The sequence below is a fragment of the Dreissena polymorpha genome, chromosome 5, assembly GCF_020536995.1.
Source record: "Dreissena polymorpha isolate Duluth1 chromosome 5, UMN_Dpol_1.0, whole genome shotgun sequence".
Classification (NCBI taxonomy): Eukaryota; Metazoa; Mollusca; class Bivalvia; order Myida; family Dreissenidae; genus Dreissena; species Dreissena polymorpha.
Window position 1 is genome coordinate 108,254,174 of NC_068359.1, and position 21,332 is coordinate 108,275,505.

General features: G+C 35.0%; 2 protein-coding genes across 3 annotated transcripts in view; one reads left to right on the forward strand and one right to left on the reverse strand.

The window, feature by feature from the left end:
• Positions 1–384: 384 nt before the first annotated feature.
• LOC127881808 (uncharacterized) lies at positions 385–3,519 on the reverse strand. The gene is made up of 2 exons (XM_052429941.1): positions 3,383–3,519; positions 385–1,743 (listed from the first exon to the last, which is right to left on the reverse strand). Exon 2 carries the CDS (start codon positions 1,735–1,737, stop codon positions 1,081–1,083), a length of 657 nt encoding a protein of 218 aa, XP_052285901.1. The 5' UTR covers positions 1,738–1,743; positions 3,383–3,519; the 3' UTR covers positions 385–1,080.
• Positions 3,520–5,525: 2,006 nt separating this feature from the next.
• LOC127882365 (delta-1-pyrroline-5-carboxylate dehydrogenase, mitochondrial-like) overlaps positions 5,526–21,332 on the forward strand; it is a 28,248-nt gene continuing 12,441 nt past the window's right edge. Inside the window, exons 1-9 of one of the 2 annotated variants that reach the window (XM_052430958.1) lie at positions 5,526–5,675; positions 8,018–8,231; positions 8,570–8,617; positions 9,629–9,784; positions 10,072–10,152; positions 10,565–10,636; positions 12,539–12,613; positions 14,732–14,919; positions 18,392–18,465. In XM_052430958.1, coding sequence (XP_052286918.1) covers positions 5,632–5,675; positions 8,018–8,231; positions 8,570–8,617; positions 9,629–9,784; positions 10,072–10,152; positions 10,565–10,636; positions 12,539–12,613; positions 14,732–14,919; positions 18,392–18,465 — 952 coding nt within the window. In that variant the 5' untranslated portion in view covers positions 5,526–5,631. The remainder of the gene's footprint in view (positions 5,676–8,017; positions 8,232–8,569; positions 8,618–9,628; positions 9,785–10,071; positions 10,153–10,564; positions 10,637–12,538; positions 12,614–14,731; positions 14,920–18,391; positions 18,466–21,332) is intronic. The other variant, XM_052430956.1, reaches the window with a different exon arrangement.

Below are 21,332 nucleotides of genomic sequence, written 5' to 3' on the forward strand. Positions count from 1 at the left end.
GACGACACTTTCCGCTTGTATGGTATTTTTAGTTTCAAGGAAGTCCCTCCTTACCGAAAATCAAGTTTAGGCGGAAAGTATCGTCCCTGATTAGCCTGTGCGGACTGTACAGGCTAATCTGTGATGACACTTTACGCACATGATTTAAGCCCAGTTTTCTCAGAACACGACTCAAATGATAAAAATTTCCTAGCGGTTGAAGTACATTGCATGTTTTTGTTAAAACAATCGATTTAGGCAACTTAGACGGAAAATGAAGTGCAAAAATTCAAAAATAAATAAACTATTTTCATTTTTATATGTTACACACGCAACTTTGTGCAGTTATAAATATGCCATTTAGAAAGCAAAATAAAGAAGGGATATTTTTTCGAAAACTAAAACCTTTGGACACAGTCACTTTATTTGATAACGGTGAATTCATGATGGTACAGCTGCATCGGTTTATATATTTAGCATAATGTTTTAATATGAGTAATTCACTGAGAAAATGATATAAAAGACAGTAAACAAAACTGTGCTAACTTAACTATGTTGTTGAGTCTGCATATTTGAATTTTGTAAACATTTTTAATTAAGATCGTTTTTTTAAAGATTTTAGACTTATTGAAATGCTCTGGGGTTTGTGTCCTGAGTAGAACCGTACAATGATATCAATGGCCGGGAGATCTTTAAAACGCTTCAAAAGTTGGGATCGAACGCGTGACTTCCAGATCGTTAAGCGTACACCAAAGCAGTTACGCCAAGGCGACCTCATTTCATATTTGATCAATTTAACCCCAAGGTACTTAATAAACTGGAAGACTGACACAGAAACAACTGACTATGTTTTGGAATAATAATTTTACAAATAATTTTATATAGATAATACTTTTAACATGTATACAGTGTGACAAGCCTGCATTAAGGATATGTATAATAAAATCTACAACATTTATAAATATAATTGAGCCATTCTAAAGAGATCTCTGCCTAAAAGTATAAACCAAAACTTTAACAGAGCAATATGATTCATATGTATGTAATTGTATAATTAACAATCAGTCAATATTTAAAGATCAATGCGTTCCATATCCTAAGCTAAACAAAGCCTTCCTCTTCTAGCTCTACATTTCCCTCTCTGTCAATCACGTGGCGCTGTCCACTGCCCCCTGCTACGCGACACCAGCTAGACGTTTCAATGCCCTTCTCGCATAGTGAAACTGAAAACCCGCCGTACATGCCGGAAATCGGAAACCAGAATTCTTTCTTCTCAAACAGAAAGCCCACTTGGGGCAAAACTTGTCCATTTTGCGTAATCAAGTTATCAGCACGTCCTTTAATCGCTGCATGCAGACCTTTCTCTAACTTTTCAATTTCACTCGCCTTCTCGGTGATTTCTGGTGGAACTCGAATGATGTCAAGCAGTTCTGCATCTTCAATTATATCTGCTGCGATGTCAAACGCTGTTTTCCCCTCGGAGTTCTTTAACGATTTCGCCGCGCCCAATGCTATTAACTCTTCAAAGATCTCACAAGGGGCAGCCCCGATTGCAGCCCAGTGAAGTGGAGTATTCAGATCGGAAAGAGGCCCATCTCTTACCGCGAGACGACTTTTGTTAATAAAACTTGGATTCTGTTTTAAAAAATCAATTAGTTCCGACCAGTTGCAGGTGGATCCTAACTCTGCTAATTCCTGATGGCCATTAGCGTGATTGTCTCTGTACACATCGGAGTAAACGTTGACAGGATATTCCATGATTTGCTGAAATCATAGTTCATTATCTGAATAATAAATACTCATATAAATCCTGCTAACTACTACTAACACTACTACCACTTCTACTACCACTACTACTACTGCTGCTACTGCTGCTGCTACTTCTACTACTACTACTACTTCTTCTACTACTACTATTACTACTTACTACTACTACTACTACTACTACTACTACTTCTACTACTACTACTACTACTACTACTACTACTACTACTACCACTTCTACTACCACTACTACTGCTGCTGCTACTGCTGCTGCTACTTCTGCTACTACTACTACTACTACTACTACTACTACTACTACTACTACTACTACTACTACTACTATTACTACTACTACTACTACTTCTACTACTACTACTACTACTACTACTACTGCTACTACAACAACAACAACTACTACTACTACTACTTCTACTACTACTACTACCACTACTACTACTACTACTACTACTTCTACGACTACTACTACTACTACTACTACTACTACTACTACTACAACAACAACAACTACTACTACTACTACTACTACTATTACTACTACTTCTACTTCTACTACTGCTACTACTGCTACTACGACTACTACTACTACTACTACTACTACTACTACTACTACTACTACTACTACTACTTCTACTACTACTACTACTTCTACTACTACTACTACTACTACTACTACTACTACTACTACTACTACAACTACTACTACTACTACTACTTCTACTACTACTACTACTACTACTACTACTACTACTACTACTACTACTACTACTACTACTACTACTACTACTACTACTACTACTACTACCACTTCTACTACCACTACTACTGCTGCTGCTACTGCTGCTGCTACTTCTGCTACTACTACTACTACTACTACTACTACTACTACTACTACTACTACTACTACTACTACTACTACTACTACTACTACTACTACTACTACTACTACTACTACTACTACTACTACTACTACTACTACTACTACTACTACTACTACTACTACTACAACTACTACTACTACTACTACTTCTACTACTACTACTACTACTACTTCTTCTTCTTCATCTTCTTCTACAACCAATACAACAACAACTACTACTACTACTACTTTTACTACTAGTTAGTACTTCTACTACTACTACTACTGCTGCTACTACTACTGCTGCTGCTACTACTATTATTACTATTATTACTACTACTACTACTACTACTACTACTACTACTACTACTACTACTACTACTACTTCTACTACTACTACTACTACTACTACAAATACTACTACTAAAACAACTACTACTTCTACTACTACTTATACTACTACTACTTCTACTACTACTACTACTACTACTACTACTACTACTACTACTACTACTACTACTACTACTTCTACTACTACTTCTACTACTACTACTACTTCTACTACTACTACTTCTACTACTACTACTACTGCTACTACTACTGCTCCTGACCGGATTGTCCTTGGTTCGAATCAACGAATAATACGCTGTTTGCTTACTTGTTATTTCACAGTCTGATAAAAATACAACATATTTGTTTCAAGATACTCATAACATAACGTTACCATTTACTCAAAATAATAAGTAAAAACGTTCGTGTTACCTGTTATCGTTTCAGTTATCTCGTTGTTCCCAATAATAATGTATAAGAGAAGTGCAACTGTCCTAGTTCGTATTTCCGTATACACATTCTATAAATAGGCGTGACGCACTTTACAATACAGCATTCGTAACCTCTCGGCCTATCTCGAAACTAGCCGATACATACTTTGTTATGCCTTTGTAGTTATACATCAAATACAATTTTCAATCAAATTCTGATTTCAAAATGAACTGGTCGTGACATGATATGTAACTAGCTTGCATGGTTTCGTTTGTTTGAACCTGTTAATAGTACAAATACCTCATTACTGTCGCGACGATAGCAGGAGCTACATTTCTTTTCAGTTTTACTCGTCTTCATATCCATTGCTTCTTAGCCTCTGACAATTCAGACAACAAGACTTACAACGAACAAAACAACCTATCACAAAATCAGTTTTTCAAAGACCTATGCATCAGAAAACGCTCTGATATTAACTATCAAGTATATCTTTTCTAAATATCGAAGTACATGTACATAAATTACATCTTAACAAAATTGATTTCAATTTAAGAAATCTACATTTACGTATAACATATATTTTGTTGAAATCGTATTCTGCGTTCACTTTATTATTGGTTTTATTGTAGTATTGACTACATTCTGTGCACGCTCTGTATTAAGTTATTATCTAATTCATCCTTGATGATCAGACACTTTGGCAAGTGAGGGGGTAGCCTGCAACATGCAATTTGCGCCACTGTATATTCATACAAACAAGATTGTTTGTTGTTGTTTTTTTTAATAATTTTAATGTTTTTCTGGTGTAAGAACCCACCTATAATAATAACATTGGGATAAAATTAGAATTGTTTCGCGTTTCACCATTTCCACGTGGAAAAAAAAAACATGAAAGTTTACCTATAGCTACCCCAATGTGCTAAAGCGTCCGATTGTAATTGATGAAATGGAGCCTGAAAGGAGTGTAGTCATATGCTCATATGTGCAATCTTAAATCAAAATCTTTGCTCATAACTGAGATACAGGTACGCTTCCATGTATACAGACAAATTTCTTGCATCATAAGGATTCATACATGCAAAACTACTCAAGAGTCCTGTTAAATATATTGCGAATGCTTATAGCGGAACTTCATGTACATTTCATTCATAGCGCATCTACTACTACTACTACTACTACTACTACTACTACTACTGATTTTAATTAGCCGACTTAAAGGGTCCCCGATTACATTTGTTTCATTAATTTTTTAAATAAATATTTGTTTGCTTTTTATTTAAAAAAAACACACGAGGCATGTGAGTTTAGCAATCATTTATTGTATATATTGATTAAAGTTTAATTTTATTTTTGAAGCCCTTATGTCGTAATTTAACTAGATCAAAGTGTGCAAGATTAAAAACATAGTAAGGTGGCTAGACTGTAACTGTCACCAACCTATCTTTGAAGTTATCTAGGCTGGGACTGGACTTGACCTGGCATGGGAGACTATTCAAATGCCTTAGGTTCTGGTGAAGAAGGAGTTTAGGTGGTACTGGGTTTGGGAATGAGGGATCAGGAAGTTCAAGTTACGTGTAGTGGTGAGGTGGTCATGGTCAACGTAAACAAGGTTGTACTGAATTGTAAAGAGTAAGATGAGGGAGGTTTGGAGTCTGTGGCTTTCTAGGGTGGGCCAACCTAGATCATTTAACATATGGGTTACGCTACTTTGGAAGTTACTGAGTATAGTTGTTACAAACATATCTAGCCGCAGCTCTTTGGATACTTTCTTTATTGTAAGTAAGATGTTTCTGCCAAGGGTGCCAAATTACAAAGCAGTATTCTAGTTGGGTTCTTACATATGTGAAGTAGGCTGTGGTTTTTATTTTTATTCTTGAAAATTAACCGATTATGTAATAATCTGCTAAGTATATTTACTTATTACAAAAGAGTAACCAAATAGTAGACTTTAAACTTTCAACGGCAAAAAACTGTCAAAAGCCGCCTTCTTTTTGAAATAGCTGTGCGCATACATATTTGACTACTTTTATGGCTCTTATCTCAGGGGCTACTTACCTAGCCTAACTCACCGCTTGTGGGTGGCCGATATGATAAGATCGCCCGATTAGTCTGAGGACTAAATCATATGTTTAAATCGGAAACCAATGCTCTGCGAAGCAATCAAATGGTTCCCTGCCTTCGCTGTCATTAATGTATTGGTCCAGCAGAAAACACACCTTCAACAACCTTGAACTTTCACAAATGTAAACATGACGTTTTTATTAAAAACATTAAGAATAATAAAATATAAACTGTAAGTATGAATGGTTCTTTATTAGCTTGTAATTCAAAGATGAGGGTTATTTTTCAGACACATAATAGACTAATATTGATATAATAATAATAATAATTGTATTTGTGCACTTAACATATCAATACAATTAACAGTCAATATTTTTAACCATTCACATGATTCAGATATATCACAGATAGTTTCCAACAGAGATCATAATACACATATATATATGGTTCATACTCTATCACATTTTATCACACTTATTGGTTGCTATTACATTATATTTAATTATAGAAATATGAGTGCACTGGATTACCCGTAAAGTTTTGACGATAAATCATACAAAACTTATTTCCAACGGGGTCCAAAGCCGTCACATGTAGATCTAAGTGATGCAAAAGTATGCCATAAATTCCATATATATGATGGAATAAAGTGACAACGGTCTTACATTGTCATATTATAGAATAAATAAAATAATTCTTATTGTTGAATAAGAAAACACGTTATATGATGATGAAATTGACAGGATTGCACAAACACAGTTTAAAAATGTATTACAATATGGTTACACATCTAAAAATGATGAAAAAAACTAATAATACAGATACTCTTGTTTCTCAACTATTTCCATTTCTTCTAATAAATGCTTTTTAACAAGTTTTTTAAACGTATTCTTGGACTTTGTACATCGTATATGTTGTGGCAAGTTATTCCAGTCTTTTATTGCATTATGGTAAAAAGATTTGGAAGTAAAAGTATCGACTGGATGTACGTGATAGTCACCCTTATCATTAGATCTAGTCCCATATGAGTGGATATCACTATGTGACATACTTTATTCTACACAAACTCCAATACTAATTAAAGCAACACAAGTGATAGGAGATTGTCAAATATGTCATGCATGATATAGCTGATAATAAAAAAATACAAGATATACCCACTTGGACCTCACTGTATCGCGGCATTCATATGTATCACAATATTTGTTTTACTCTAAATATTTCAATTCCACTGATACATTTTGGTTGTTTACATTATTAACACTTAATTGTTCAGTGTCAGCTCGGGTACTTCTTTCATGTACCTGGGTACTCTTAAGTATACTTACAATTACATGTACCCCGGGTGAGGTAAACATACTTTAACGTACCCGGACGATATTAGACTGTACCAGAGTTGTAGTCCCGCTCAATATCCCGATGTCTTAAAGCATGCTACAGATTACTGTAAAACGATATTGTTAATATCTTAAAAAAACTTCTTTTATAAAAAAACTGCATCAATATGCTTTTTGAGTATGAGTTTCGATAATGCAGAGGCCATTTAACAGAAAATGTAACATAAATGTGAACATAATTAATTTAAGAAAAAATATCCGGGTATGATTAAGTATATTTACCAATCGAGCATTAGTAACTTTGTTCTTTCATTATCTTTTCGACAGATTTTAAGGGATAAAATGTTCAGAGTTCTGGTAAGTTTATTATCTATCCAAAGTTTTTTCTCTTTGATTACATCATTTTGTCATTTTTTCATAAAAAGTGTCAAAAATAAAAACTACGGAAGCATAGAGTCAAACATTTTAATTTGAATGCAATTTTTTTAAAGTTGTGTTTGCAATAGGCTTGAGCCAGAAGACATTAATAAATTCTTATTTATTACATTGGTGACATGGGGAAAGTGTGAGTAATGTCCAATGGGACACATTTGAAATTATTCTCATGCCTCATGTGATTTATCAGGAGAAACACTGGGCGTCTGTGTCCACATTGCGAATAAATATGTTCCCTGTATTACAATGTAAAGCACAGATAAATTCACTGTGTAAAAATAAATAGTGAATAATATTATTTTTGATAAAATTTTATTTTGAATTGTTTATAGTGATCAACTACAATGTTATGTATGCTAAAACAATTTTTAAGGCCATTGTTGCCCTACTTGAAAATTTCCCTCCGAAACAATAGTGCAATGTGATAAAGTGACCGACATTTTACCCTTTGACATGCTATAACTTTCTCAATATTCATCGATAATTCTCACACCCAAGTGAAATAAATGTGATTGTATTTTAAATTAATGATTTTTTGAGGGAATGAATTTTAACTTGATGTAATAAATCCGAGTTTTGCAATTTAGTTATTGATTTTCAACAAATTCAGCGAAATAGTGAGGTCCCATGAGACTTCTTTTTAGAATGAAAACCAATTAAGTTGCCTTCATGGTAAATAATTATTAAATTATTACAAAAAAAGATTTACAGACCATTACAAATAGACAAAGACGTTCATTTCTTTTTTAGGAAAAAAATATACCAAGTACAGATTCCTTTTTGTTTGTTATTTTATTTTAAGATCCTACAGACATGTCCGCTACATGTCCTCAGAAACTTTTGACTTCAACACATTTGTTGCCAAAAATGAGCCGATGCCAACATATTCCCCTGGCACCAAGGAGAGGAATCTTTTAGATGCGTGTGTGGCGAGCTATGAATGTAGGATCCGCGACATACCCATTGTCATTGGTGATGAGGAAATACGCACAGAGGGAGAACGCTACCAAGTTTGTGTAAGTATAGAAACTGCTAAAAACAAGGGTTGATGCAATTAAATGTGTGTTTTTTTCCATTATGTTTTGTATCCTTTATCCCGAGTGGTGGTCACATGAAGTTTAGCATTTGTCAAGCATATTGCTTTATTTCAAGTTTAGTTTTTTATAAATAAGATACTGTGACATTCTTACAACACATCTAATTGTTGTATCAGTTACATTTATCTTGAAAAAGTGATTGTTAATAACCATGTTGAAAGGGTTTGTGTAAGCATTTATAAATGGAATACAGTCCAGAAGTTATCAGAGGTACATCCTAGACAAATCTGTTATATTGTGACATTTTTACATTTCAGCCGTTTGATCATGAAAGGAAGGTAGCCAGATACTACTATGCCCCCAAGGTTGGAAAATTGATACATATACTTGAAAATATACTGAACATACCTGGAATTTTTCAGGGCTTTTCATCAGGAAATTGGGAAGAGGCCCTAGCCTTTCAAATTGGGAATTTCATGCGCGATAAATGCTAATTTTGGGAAGAGAGTGTTTTTAAAAGTTTTTGAAACAGGGTCTTTTTCATTGTGCAGAAGTATTAAAAGACACATTGTGGTGCATTCTTAATCATAAAAGAGCTCTTTGCTTTCAATTTGAGTGATGCCCAATATGTCTAAGTAAAAAAAAAATTTTTTTTTTTACAATTTCGAAAATTTGTCTATCAATTTTGGGAAAAAATGATCTTATTTTCAATTGGGAAGGGGCCGAATTTTGGCTCCTGTTATATTAGGGTGAAAAGCCCTGTTTTTATACTTGAAAATAAACTGAACATACCCGGAAATTCTAACGCTAAATTGGTCGTTGTCAACTATTTTTTCAAATTAATTTTGTTTGTAGTCATATCAATATTCTGTAAAATGGCCTCTATATTATCGAAACTCCTACTCAAAAAAGCATGTTGAGTCAGGTTTTGTTCAAAGAGGTAATGTAGAAATTTTACAAAATCAAAACCATTGCCAACTGCTGTTCTTTGGACCTTTGCCTTTACAAAATCCTGTGGTCAGTTTCTTTGTTTGGAAACACTAATAGTATGTGCAGTATGAATCAATTTGTTTTAAATGTTACAGATGAAGACATTGAGTTATTTCAATTTGTTTTTTCAAATTTAGAACATCATACTACATGTGCTCGTCTAGTACTTTTAGTAGAAAACAATGTGATAAATTACATATATATATATATATCTCATGGCTTTATATTTATCAAGATATTAACAAGTCTATTCAGAATGAGTTTGCAACGTCATCAATTCTTTCGATGCCTACCCTGCGGACCCTTGTTCAATTATTTAACTGGCAACACAATCTACTAACCCATCTTAATGCAGGCATTTTTCATAGCTTTTGTTTCTATTTAAGCCTGTTATACAAAAAGCCATTGTCAGTTGCCTGTCAGGAAGAAAAGCCTGGGAACGGACCCCGCTGGCAAAACGAGCCGAGATTTTCTTGCGTGCTGCAGACCTCATGTCCAACAAGTACCGCTATGATCTGCTGGCTACTACTATGTTGGGACAGGTTTGTAAACAACATATTTAGAGCTTCAGATACATGTAGATCAAATACACACAATCTTGAATCAAATTTTATTTTTTTATTTTTTAAAAATTAGTTTTTGAAAATAATGGCATTTTTATTCAAGGCGCTTAATGGCTTTAAATATTTCTCTGATTAAATTTCTTCTAAATTAACAAACAATAAGCAGTAATAAAAGTAATATATGTTTGAAAGTCTATCAACAGACCAATTTATCAAAAGTTACCCAACTTCTAACCTAGCCTTGATCTCTCTACCAATGTTTTCAGGGAAAGAACATCTGGCAGGCAGAGATTGATGCTGGTGCAGAGATTATTGATTTCCTAAGATTTGATGTGCAGTTTGCAAGAGTAAGTTGCTATTTGATTTCGTGTGCAGTTTGCTACAGCAAGTAGTCATTGGTTTCAGTGTATCGTTCTCTGGAGAAAGCAACCATTTGATTCAATGTACAGTTTGCTTCAGTGAGTTGCCATTTGATTCAGTTTATAGTTTGTCAGATGAAGCAGCTATTTGATTCAATTTACAGCTTGCTACGGTGAGTAGCCATTTGATTCAGTGTATAGTTTGCCAGAATAAGTTGCCATTAGAGTTTTGACCAGTTTACACGAGTAACTAGCCTATTTATTATTATATTTAGAGTTTTCAAGAGAAAGTAGATATTTTATCAAATGAACAGTTCGCAATCTTTGCTAAATTTTACTTAATTGTATTCACGGGTCACATTCCGCAATACAGAGCAAACACAACTGATTTGTCTTGTAGGAGATTACAGAATATAAACCAATCAGTCCAAACCCTGAGGAATTGAACAGTATTAAATACAGAGGATGTGAGGTATGCCTTTAGGGAACTTTAGCTTTTTTATGCCCCCTCCCAAATCCCCCTCTCAGATTGGGAGACATTTAGCATTTCACTTGTCGGTCTGGATAAACATCTCTATGTCCTCAAGCTTTTTTTATTCAACTTTTTTTTTGCTGTCTTCATTTACCTCAACCTTTTACAGTTGGATGACCTTAATGTAAATATGATTTCTAAGAAAGGAATATGGGTTGTTTTAAGTTTTGAAGAATTGTGGCCCTTTGTTTGTTTTCACTATGGAATATTTAGTCCCAAAATCTTCTGTTTTAAATCCCAAGTCTGTTTTCCCATCCTGGAGCTTGTGTTTTCAATTCCATTTTAACTGCTGGGTTCATTTTATTAGCTCGGCGTTTTCGGAGAAACCCCGAGGTATTGTCATAGCCAGCTCGCCGTCCGCGTCGTGCTAAAACCTTAACATTTTGTTAAGGTTTTGAACATTGGCTCTAAAATCAAATTGCTTCAACCTACAACTTTGAAACTTCATATGTAGATGCACCTTGATGAGTTCTACACGCCACACCCATTTTTGGGTCACTAGGTCAAGGTCACTGTGACCTTTAAGAAAAATAAATTCTGACAAGCTTTCATTTATTCAAAACTGCACCCGTTACCAAGCGTGGCACCCGTTATGTGGTGCTCTTGTTCATTAAGAATTCATTTTATTACAAAAGCGAAAACAATCTGTAAGAATGCTTTGTTGAATAAATGCATGCATACATATGCATATGCTAACAGGTCCATAGGACGATTTAGTGTATTGTAATGTTGGGAAACCGCTGTTGTTTAGCAAGTCTCTTTCTTGTGAATAATAGGGCTTTAGTAGTTAAGAACTTATAACAAGGGATCTTATTGCATATAAGGTAATGACATTTGCTCAAAGAATAAACAAATATGACTCCACATATCATGAATAAACCTGTATGCATCCACAATTTCTGGCATTATAGCTGAATAAAATATTGCCCAATAAACAATGATTCAGACAATATCTGAATATCACATAAGGATATCCAGATACTAATTTGTTGACAGTCCTGTTGTTTAAACATTATTTTTTAAGTTTTTTAGTTTTTGGCAGAATTATAGCCCTTTGTCTATTTAAAAAATAGATGATATAGTCCTAAAATGTTGTCTTTTCCTATTGTTTTTAACTAGGGGGTGATCTAAGCTCAAACGTTTACAAGTGAATGACTTTAAAGTGTAGTTGATTGTAAAAAAACGAGTAGGCTGCAAATTTATTACCTTTTATTTTAGATTATCAAACACATAGTCCAAAATTGTTGTGCTTCCAATTCATAAAAGTCTTTGTCAATTTGTTTAATGTATAAATACTAGTTATTAAAGCAAATTTGGATACAACCAGTTTTTGCTGAATTATGGTCCTATTTCTTTTTGTCCACTGTTGAATATTTATCGTGGATTTGTCTAGGTAGAAACATGTGCTGTTAGGGCATCAGTCTCTGTGACACTTTTCTAGTTTCTTCAATGTTTGTATATGTAATGATTTTTAAACAGCATTAAGGTAGGCTACTATTTCTTGTCTAATCAAAAATTATACATAAATTTTAAGTTATCTAATGAATTTTGAAGTTTGAAACAAGACACGTTTATGGTCAGCATTTTGCTGAAACAAGGACTTTTTAAACAAGCTATGGAAATGAGAACATTGCTAAAATTAAGTAATCAAAAATGTTGAGCTTTAAATTTTTTTATTTTTTTTTTGTGGCAAAATTGTATCATTAACATGCATTTCTATGTTTGATATCACTGGCTCTTGTTACAAGTGTTGTTTTATTTGATTGAATTGTGTTGCAATAGGCTCATCTATGGCACAAAGTTTGTATTACTGCATGACATTGTTTATCTGATGTGTTCCAGGGTTTCTGGGCAGCTATTACTCCGTTTAATTTCACTGCTATAGGTGGACATCTGCCTATGGCTCCAGCATTGATGGTAATGTATGACCTGTTTGTTGGTATTAGATTACATTAGATTGATAAATGGGTCATTATGACAAGTCAACCAGGACCCAATACTCTGACCTGCAATTAGGCAGCATTATGTCTTTTTATGCCCCCAGTAAGGTGGCATATAGCAGTTGAACTGTCAGTCTGTCTGTCTGTCTGCTTTAAAGGGAGATCATTTCTATTTTATATCATTTGGCAGGTACAGATCGTTTTCACAAGGGAAGTAATATTTATTAAACGGATTTACCGGTAATCAAAAACAAATTTTAAGGTCAAGTTATCCTTCAAGGTCAAAAGTCAAAAAATACAAACCAAGGGAAGTAATAAGCTTTAAAAGGGAGCTAATTTTAAACCTGCCAAATGATATATTGAAATTTTATTTCAAAGTGGCGCTATAGGGGGCATTGTGTTTCTGACAAACACATCTCTTGTTTATAATGCCCCCATTCCAAGAAGTGGAGGTCAATTAATTTGCTTCTGTCCGTTGATCGTTAGGTAGGTTGATCTTTCGAGAGAATACAAGAGAAACCTTTGACTTACTACCTTGCAAATTGGTTTTATGATTACTTTGGAGGAAAGGATTACAACTTTTGATTTTGATGTCAATAGATCTAAGGTCACAGCATCTTGAAACATGAAATTTAATAGGTGAAATAGTGATTTCAATTATCATGTTACATGAAATTTAATTGGTGAGTTAATGATTGCAATTATCATATCAAGTGCCATTTTCACCCATGAAAGAACATCCCTATAGCAGACTTTCATTAGATATAAGACATCCTGTGGACATTTCAGTATTTGCTGTTTGTTTAAACAAAGCACATAATATATGTATCCTAATGTGGCATACAGTAGTCAATACAGTAAATAATGACAATGGTAGTACTGTACATGTCAAAGTACAAAACCTCATTACAAAGCACATTTTTATTAACTGCCCATGACTCTTGAAATGGTCTTGTGTTTTGTGATTTTAGACTCATTTCCTCCAACAGTTGCTATAAGCTGAAAGAAGCTATTTTAGTGACTATACAGGCATGTGGGTTAAGCGTATTTTCAATGTATTCTACCTGAATTTCATCTGCCTATGTGTTACAAATTCAAAATTTAAATTAAACTTTCATTTCAATTAAACTGTGCATGTTTTTGCATATTCATTTCATTTAATTGCTCAGCCCTTAGTTAGATTAGGCTTTGTATGTAAAAAAAAAAATTAATCAGCTCTCTTTAATTCAGATAATCTACAGAAAGCTGTAAAATTATCAGCTTCAAATTAATTTAATTTACTGTCACTCTTCTTTTAAATATTTAATTGTTTAAGACAACTTTTGCCAATTTTTTTGTTGGAAGATGACAATACTATGCAAGCTCAATATTTGCAAGTTATATCCCCGGTGCAGATGTTTTTCTTATTGATTAAATTGCAAACACGTGAAATGAAACAAATAGAATGGGGGATGTTGACTATGAAAAACATCTTAAGCCAATTTTCAATATGTTGGCAAATTGCTCAAATGGCAAAGGACAGCATCAGCCCTGTATTATACTTATAGCTGTAAATGCATTTTATCCTGATGGACATGGTGTTTTTTTAAACCTGTTCCATCCAGTTTCATTAGCAATACAATGTATAGTGATTTTTATTACTTGCTGAAGCCTGTATGTGGACTCTGCAACCATTTGCAATTTATTTTGTTGTCCGAAATATGAAGGGCCATACATGAGTTGCAAACATCTCTTGTTAGAAAAATATCAATAATGTATAATTTGGGCATAAATATATATCAAACTACTACATATATGCAGCTGAATGTGCGCAGGTTTGTTGAAAAGGGTTTTCATCTATGACCCATAAAAGCTTCCAGAATTTTAGCAGATTTTTGTTGTTGTTTTTTAAGTAAAAGATATTCAGTTTAAAGTTTGCTTGCGAAAATGTTTAGGTTAAAGTTAGCATGCAAGTAAATATCTTTGCAAGTGATTCTATGTAAAAGACATAATAGTATTCTTTATGTTGTCAGAGCACAATAAAAAGTTGAGTTTGATAACATGAAACAGCATAATTATGTGTGAACACTTTAAAAGGAAATGTATTTACTTATAGGGCAATGTCTGCCTGTGGAAGCCGTCCGACACCGCCCTCCTGTCCAACTATCTGGTGTACGAGATATACCGAGAGGCTGGGCTGCCAGCCGGTGTCATAAACTTTGTACCGGCAGACGGTCCGGTATTTGGTGACACAATAACTGCATCTCCAGACTTGGCTGGCATCAATTTTACCGGAAGTGTTAAGTAACTACAGAAGTTTAAACCTACTTATTTTTCATTTCAAGCCAATTGCATTTCAAGGCTTGGGTTGATTGAATCACTCTTGACTCCCTTCTCTGGATCCAGCCGCAGTTCTTGTTGTCAAAAGAAAGTTGAGTGGGGATCAAATCTATTCCCATATTAGCATTAGGAGTGTAGAGTCAGGGACCACATAAGAATGAGAAGTGTAGAATCAAGGACCACATTAGCATTAGAAGTGTAGAATCAAGCACTACATCAACATCAGGATAGTCAAATCAAGGACCACATTAGCATTAGGAGTGTGGAATCAAGGACCACATTAGCATTAGGAGTGTATAATCAAGGACTACATTAGCATGAGGAGTGTAGAATCAAGGACTTTATTAGCATTAGGAGTGTAGAATCAAGGACTATATTAGCATTAGGAGTGTAGATTAAAGGACTACATTAGCATTAGGCATGTAGAATCAAGGACAACATTAGCATTAGGAGTGTGGAATCAAGGACTACATTTGCATTAGGAGTGTACAATCCAGCACTACATTAAAATTAGGAATGTAGAATCAAGGACTACATTAGCATTAAGAGTGTAGAATCAAGGACTGCATTAGCATGAGGAGTGTAGATTCAAGGACTACATTAGCATTAGGAGTATAGAATCAAGGACTACATAAGCATTATGAGTGTAGAATCAAGGACCACATTAGCATTATGAGTCTAGAATCAAGGACTACATTAGCTTTAGGAGTGTAGAATCAATTACCACATTAGCATTAGAAGTGTAGAATCAAGGGCTACATAAGCACAAGGAGTGTAGAATCAAGGACTACATTACAATTATGAGTGTAGAATCAAGGACTGCATTAGCATTATGAGTGTAGATTCAAATACTACATTAGTATTAGGAGTATAGAATCAAGGACCAAATTAGCATTAGGAGGGTAGAATCAATGACTACATTAGAATTAGGAGTGTAGAATCAAGCACTATATTAACATTAGGAGTGTAGAATCAAGGACTATATAAGCATTAGAAGTGTAGAATCAAGGACTGCATTAGCATGAGGAGTGTAGATTCAAGGACTACATTAGCATTAGAAGTATAGAATCAAGGACAACATTAGCATTTTGAGTCTAGAATCAAGGACTACATTAGCCTTAGGAGTGTAGAATCAAGTACCACATTAGCATATTAAGGAGTGTAAAATCGAGGGCTACATGAGCATTAGGAGTGTAGAATCAAGGACTATATTAGAATTATGAGTGGAGAATCAAGGACTACATTAGCATTATGAGTGTAGAATCAAGGACTACATTAGCATAAGGAGTGTAGAATCAAGGGCCATATTAGCATTAGGAGCTTATAATCAAGGACTACATTAGTATTAGGAGTGAAGAATCAAGGACTACATTTGCATTAGGAGTGTAGAATCAAGGACTACATTTGCATTAGGAGTGTAGAATCAAGGACTACATTAGTATTATGAGTGTTGAATCAAGGAGTACACTAGCATTAGGAGTGTAGAATCAATGACCACATTAGGATTAGGAGAGTAGAATCAAGGGCCACATTAGCACTAGGAGAGTAGAATAAAGGACTACATTAGCATTAGGAGTGTAGAATCAATGACTACATTAGCGTTAGGAATGTAGAATCAAGGACTTTGTTAGCATTAGGAATGTAGAATCAAGGACTACAGTAGCATAAGGAGTGTATAATCAAGGGCCATAATAGCATTGGGAGAGTAGAATCAAGTAGTACACTAGCAATAGAGTGTAGAATCAATGACCACATTAGCATTAGGAGAGTAGAATCAAGGACCACATTAGCACTAGGAGTGTAAAATAAAGGACCACATTAGCACTAGGAGTGTAGAATGAAAGACCACATTAGCACTAGGGGAGTAGAATAAAGGACTGCATTAGAATTTGGAGTCAACAACAAAATTAGCATTAGGATTGTATAATCAATGACTACATTAGCAATAGGAATGTAGAATGAAGGACTATGTTTGCATAAGGAGTGTAGAATCAAGGGCCACATTAGCATTAGGAGAGTAGAATCAAGGACTACATTAGCACTAGGAGAGTAGAATAAAGGACCACTTTAGCATTAGGAGTGAAGAATCAATTACAACATTAGCATCAGAAGTGTAGAATCAAGGAGAACATTAGCATAAGGAGTGTAGAATCAAGGACCAAATTAGCATTAGGAGTGTAGAATCAAGGACTACATAAGCATTAAAAGTGTAGAATCAAGGACAACATTATCATTAGAAGTGTGAAATCAAGAACTGCATTAGCATTAGGAGTATATAATCAAGGAGTACATTAGCATAAGGAGTGTAGAATCAAGGACTATATTAGCATTTTGAGTGTAGAATCAATGACCACATAAGCATTAGGAGTGTAGAATCAAGGACTATATAAGCATTAAGAGTGTAGAATTAATGACCACATAGGCACTAAGAGTGTAGAATCAAGGACTATATTAGCATTAGGAGTGTATAATTAATGACCACATAGGCACTAGGAGTATGGATTCAAGGACCACATTAGCATTAGGAGTGTATAATTAATGACCACATAGGCACTAGGAGTATAGATTCAAGGACTACATTAGCTTTAGGAGTGTAGAATCAATTACCACATAAGCACTAGGAGTATAGATTCAAGGACTACATTAGCATTAGGAGTGTAGAATCAATTACCACATAAGCGCTAGGAGTATAGATTCAAGGACTACATTAGCATCAGGAGTGTAGAATCAATTACCACATAAGCACTAGGGGTATAGATTCAAGGACTACATTGGCATTAGGAGTGTAGAATCAATTACCACATAAGCACTAGGAGTATAGATTCAAGGACTACATTAGGATTAGGAGTGTAGAATCAATTACCACATAAGCACTAGGGGTATAGATTCAAGGACTACATTGGCATTAGGAGTGTAGAATCAATTACCACATAAGCACTATGAGTCTAGATTCAAGGACTACATTAGCATTAGCAGTGTAGAATCAATAACCACATAATCACTAGGAGTATAGATTCAAGGACTTCATTAGCATTAGGAGTGTAGAATCATTTACCACATAAGCACTAGGAGTATAGATTCAAGGACTTCATTAGCACTAGGAGTGTAGAATCCAGATACTCATGACCACTAGATGGATGCCAATGCAGCCTTATGTAATTTGATGTATATGATATTGTTATGTGGTCTTTATTCGAGCTGGACCTAAAATTAAGTGTTTTTTCATATTTTAATGTAAAGGTTAGTAATCTATTTGACTCTTTTGCAAAGACTAAATAATACAACAATAATATCCAGAATTTGTATCTTAAAAGATCCATCAGCTGTTCAGATTGGATTGAAGAATTACTGGTGTTGTACTTTAAAATGTTTGAGCATGTAATTTCGGTTTGTGGAAAAGAAGTGTTGCTTGCTTAAATCTGAATTTATATTGTAGGACATTCAGTCACCTGTGGAAACAAGTAGGAGCTAACATTGAGACCTACAAGAGTTACCCAAGACTGATAGGAGGTGTGTGGGAGTCATCTCTCTTTGGCATTTTAATATTTTTTAAACTGTTCTAGGGGAACACTATAGTGATTACTGAGTGTTACATTTTAAAGTTAGCTGAATATTATTTTCATAAATTTCATAACACTTCAGTTGTTGTTTTAGCATTTTATTGTGGTCAGTCTACAAGTATGTCTGGTGTTTTAGTCCTGTAGTTTTAAAGTTTTTGCTTTTTACCATGTTAAAGGCTAAACAATTTTCATTTCATTTTCATGAAACTTGGTCAGAATGGTTATATTGACAATATCTAGGCCAAGTTCGAACTTATGTCATGTGGATCTAACTAGGTCATGAGGTTCAATCCTAGAAACATCTAAAAATAATTATCTTGACAATATGTAGGCTATGTTTGAATGAACATGGGTTAATTTTGTTTTAAAAAAATAGGTGACCAGAACAAGTCTCGACAATTGTTGTACCATACACTCAGGTTAGCGCTTAAGAGTTCTCATGGCCTTCTTGTTGTTTTGTTTTATTCTTTTTCCACGAACAAAACATCAGCATTTGATGAGTGAAAAATGTAAGATTTAGCTTATTATGCCCCCCTTCGAAGAAGAGGGGGTATATTGTTTTGCACATGTCCGTCGGTCCGTCCGTTGGTCCGTCCACCAAATGGTTTCCAGATGATAACTCAAGAACGCTTATGCCTAGGATCATGAAACTTCATAGGTACATTGATCATGACTCGCAGATGACCCCTATTGATTTTCAGGTCACTAGGTCTAAGATCAAGGTCACAGTGACTAGAACCAGTAAAATGGTTTCCGGATGATAACTCAAGAACGCTTACGCCTAGGATCATGAAACTTCATAGGTACATTGATCATGACTTGCAGATGACCCCTATTGATTTTCAGGTCACTAGGTCAAAGGTCACGGTTACTCGACACAGAAAAATGGTTTCCGGATGATAACTCAAGAACGCTTACGCCTAGGATCATGAAACTTCATAGGTACATTGATCATAACTCGCAAATGACCCCTATTGATTTTCAGGTCACTAGGTCAAAGGTCAAGGTCACGGTGACTTGAACCAGTAAAATGGTTTCCGGATGATAACTCAAGAACGCTTATGCCTAGGATCATGAAACTTCATAGGTACATTGTTCATGATCGCAGATGACCCATATTGATTTTCAGGTCACTAGGTCAAAGGTCAAGGTCACGGTGACTCGAACCAGTAAAATTGTTTCCGGATGATAATCAAGAATGCTTACGCCTAGGATCATGAAACTTCATAGGTACATTGATCATGACTCGCAGATGACCCTTTTGATTTTCAGGTCAATAGGTCAAAAGTCAAGGTCACGGTGACTCGAAACAGTTAAATGGTTTCCGGCTGATAACTCAAGAACGCTTACGCCTAAAATCATGAAACTTCATAGGTCCATTGATCTTGACTTGCAGATGACCCCTATTGATTTTCAGGTCACTAGGTCAAAGGTTACGGTGACTCGACACAGAAAAATGGTTTCCGGATGATAACTCAAGAACGCTTACGCCTAGGATCATGAAACTTCATAGGTACATTGATCATGACTCGCAGATGACCCCTATTGATTTTCAGGTCACTAGGTCAAAGGTCAAGGTCACGTTGACTTGAACCAGTAAAATGGTTTCCGTATGATAACTCAAGAACGCTTATGCCTATGATCATGAAACTTCATAGGTATATTGATCATGACTCGCAGATGACCCCTTTTGATTTTAAGGTCACTAGGCCAAAGGTCAAGGTCATGGTGACTCGAACCAGTAAAATGGTTTCCGGATGATAACTCAAGAACGCTTACGCCTAGGATCTTGAAACTTCATAGGAACATTGATCATGACTCGCAGATGACCCTATTGATTTTCAGGTCACTAGGTCAAAGGTCAAGGTCACGGTGACTTGAAACAGTAAAATGGTTTCCGGCTGATAACTCAAGAACACTTACGCCTAGGATCATGAAACTTCATAGGTACATTGATCATGACTCACAGATGACCCCTATTGACTTTCAGGTCACTAGGTCAAAGGTCAAGGTCGCGATGACTTGACACAGTAAAATGGTTTTCGGATGATAACTCAAGAAAGCTTATGCCTAGGATCATGAAACTTCATAGGTACATTGATCATGACTCACAGATGACCCCTATTGGTTTTCAGGTCACTAGGTCAAAGGTCATGGTCACAGTGACAAAAAACGTATTCACTCAATGGCTGCCACTACAACTGACAGCCCATATGGGGGACATGCATGTTTTTCAAACAGCCCTTGTTTTCATAAATGTGTATACTTTATTGCAACATATCAATATAAGCCTTGCATAAAGAAATGTTGTTATTGTGAAAATAACAGTATTAAGGTTTAAGCACTATAATTGTGTACAAATAACCAGTTCAGGATGTTTTTTGTTTTCATTGATTTATAGCTTAATCAAGTGGATAATGCAACTCTATGTTTTTATTTGCCTCTTCAGTATAAACCAAACTATTTCCTCAATGAAATGCATGTACTGGTCAACTATTGTTTTATGCCATCTTTTTATGCTCCCGGTAGGGTGGCATATAGCAGTTGAACTGTCCGTCAGTGTGTCAGTCCGGCCGTCCGTCTGTCCGTCCGTCCGAAAACTTTAACATTGGCCATAACTTTTGCAATATTGAAGATAGCAACTTGATATTTGGCATGCATGTGTATCTCATGAAGCTGAACATTTTTAGTGTTGAAAGGTCAAGGTAAAGGTCATCCTTCAAGGTCAAAGGTAAAAAAACAAAATCCAAGGGAAGTAACAAGCTTTAAAGGGAGATAATTTTTATTTTATATCATTTGGCAGGTACAGATCATTTT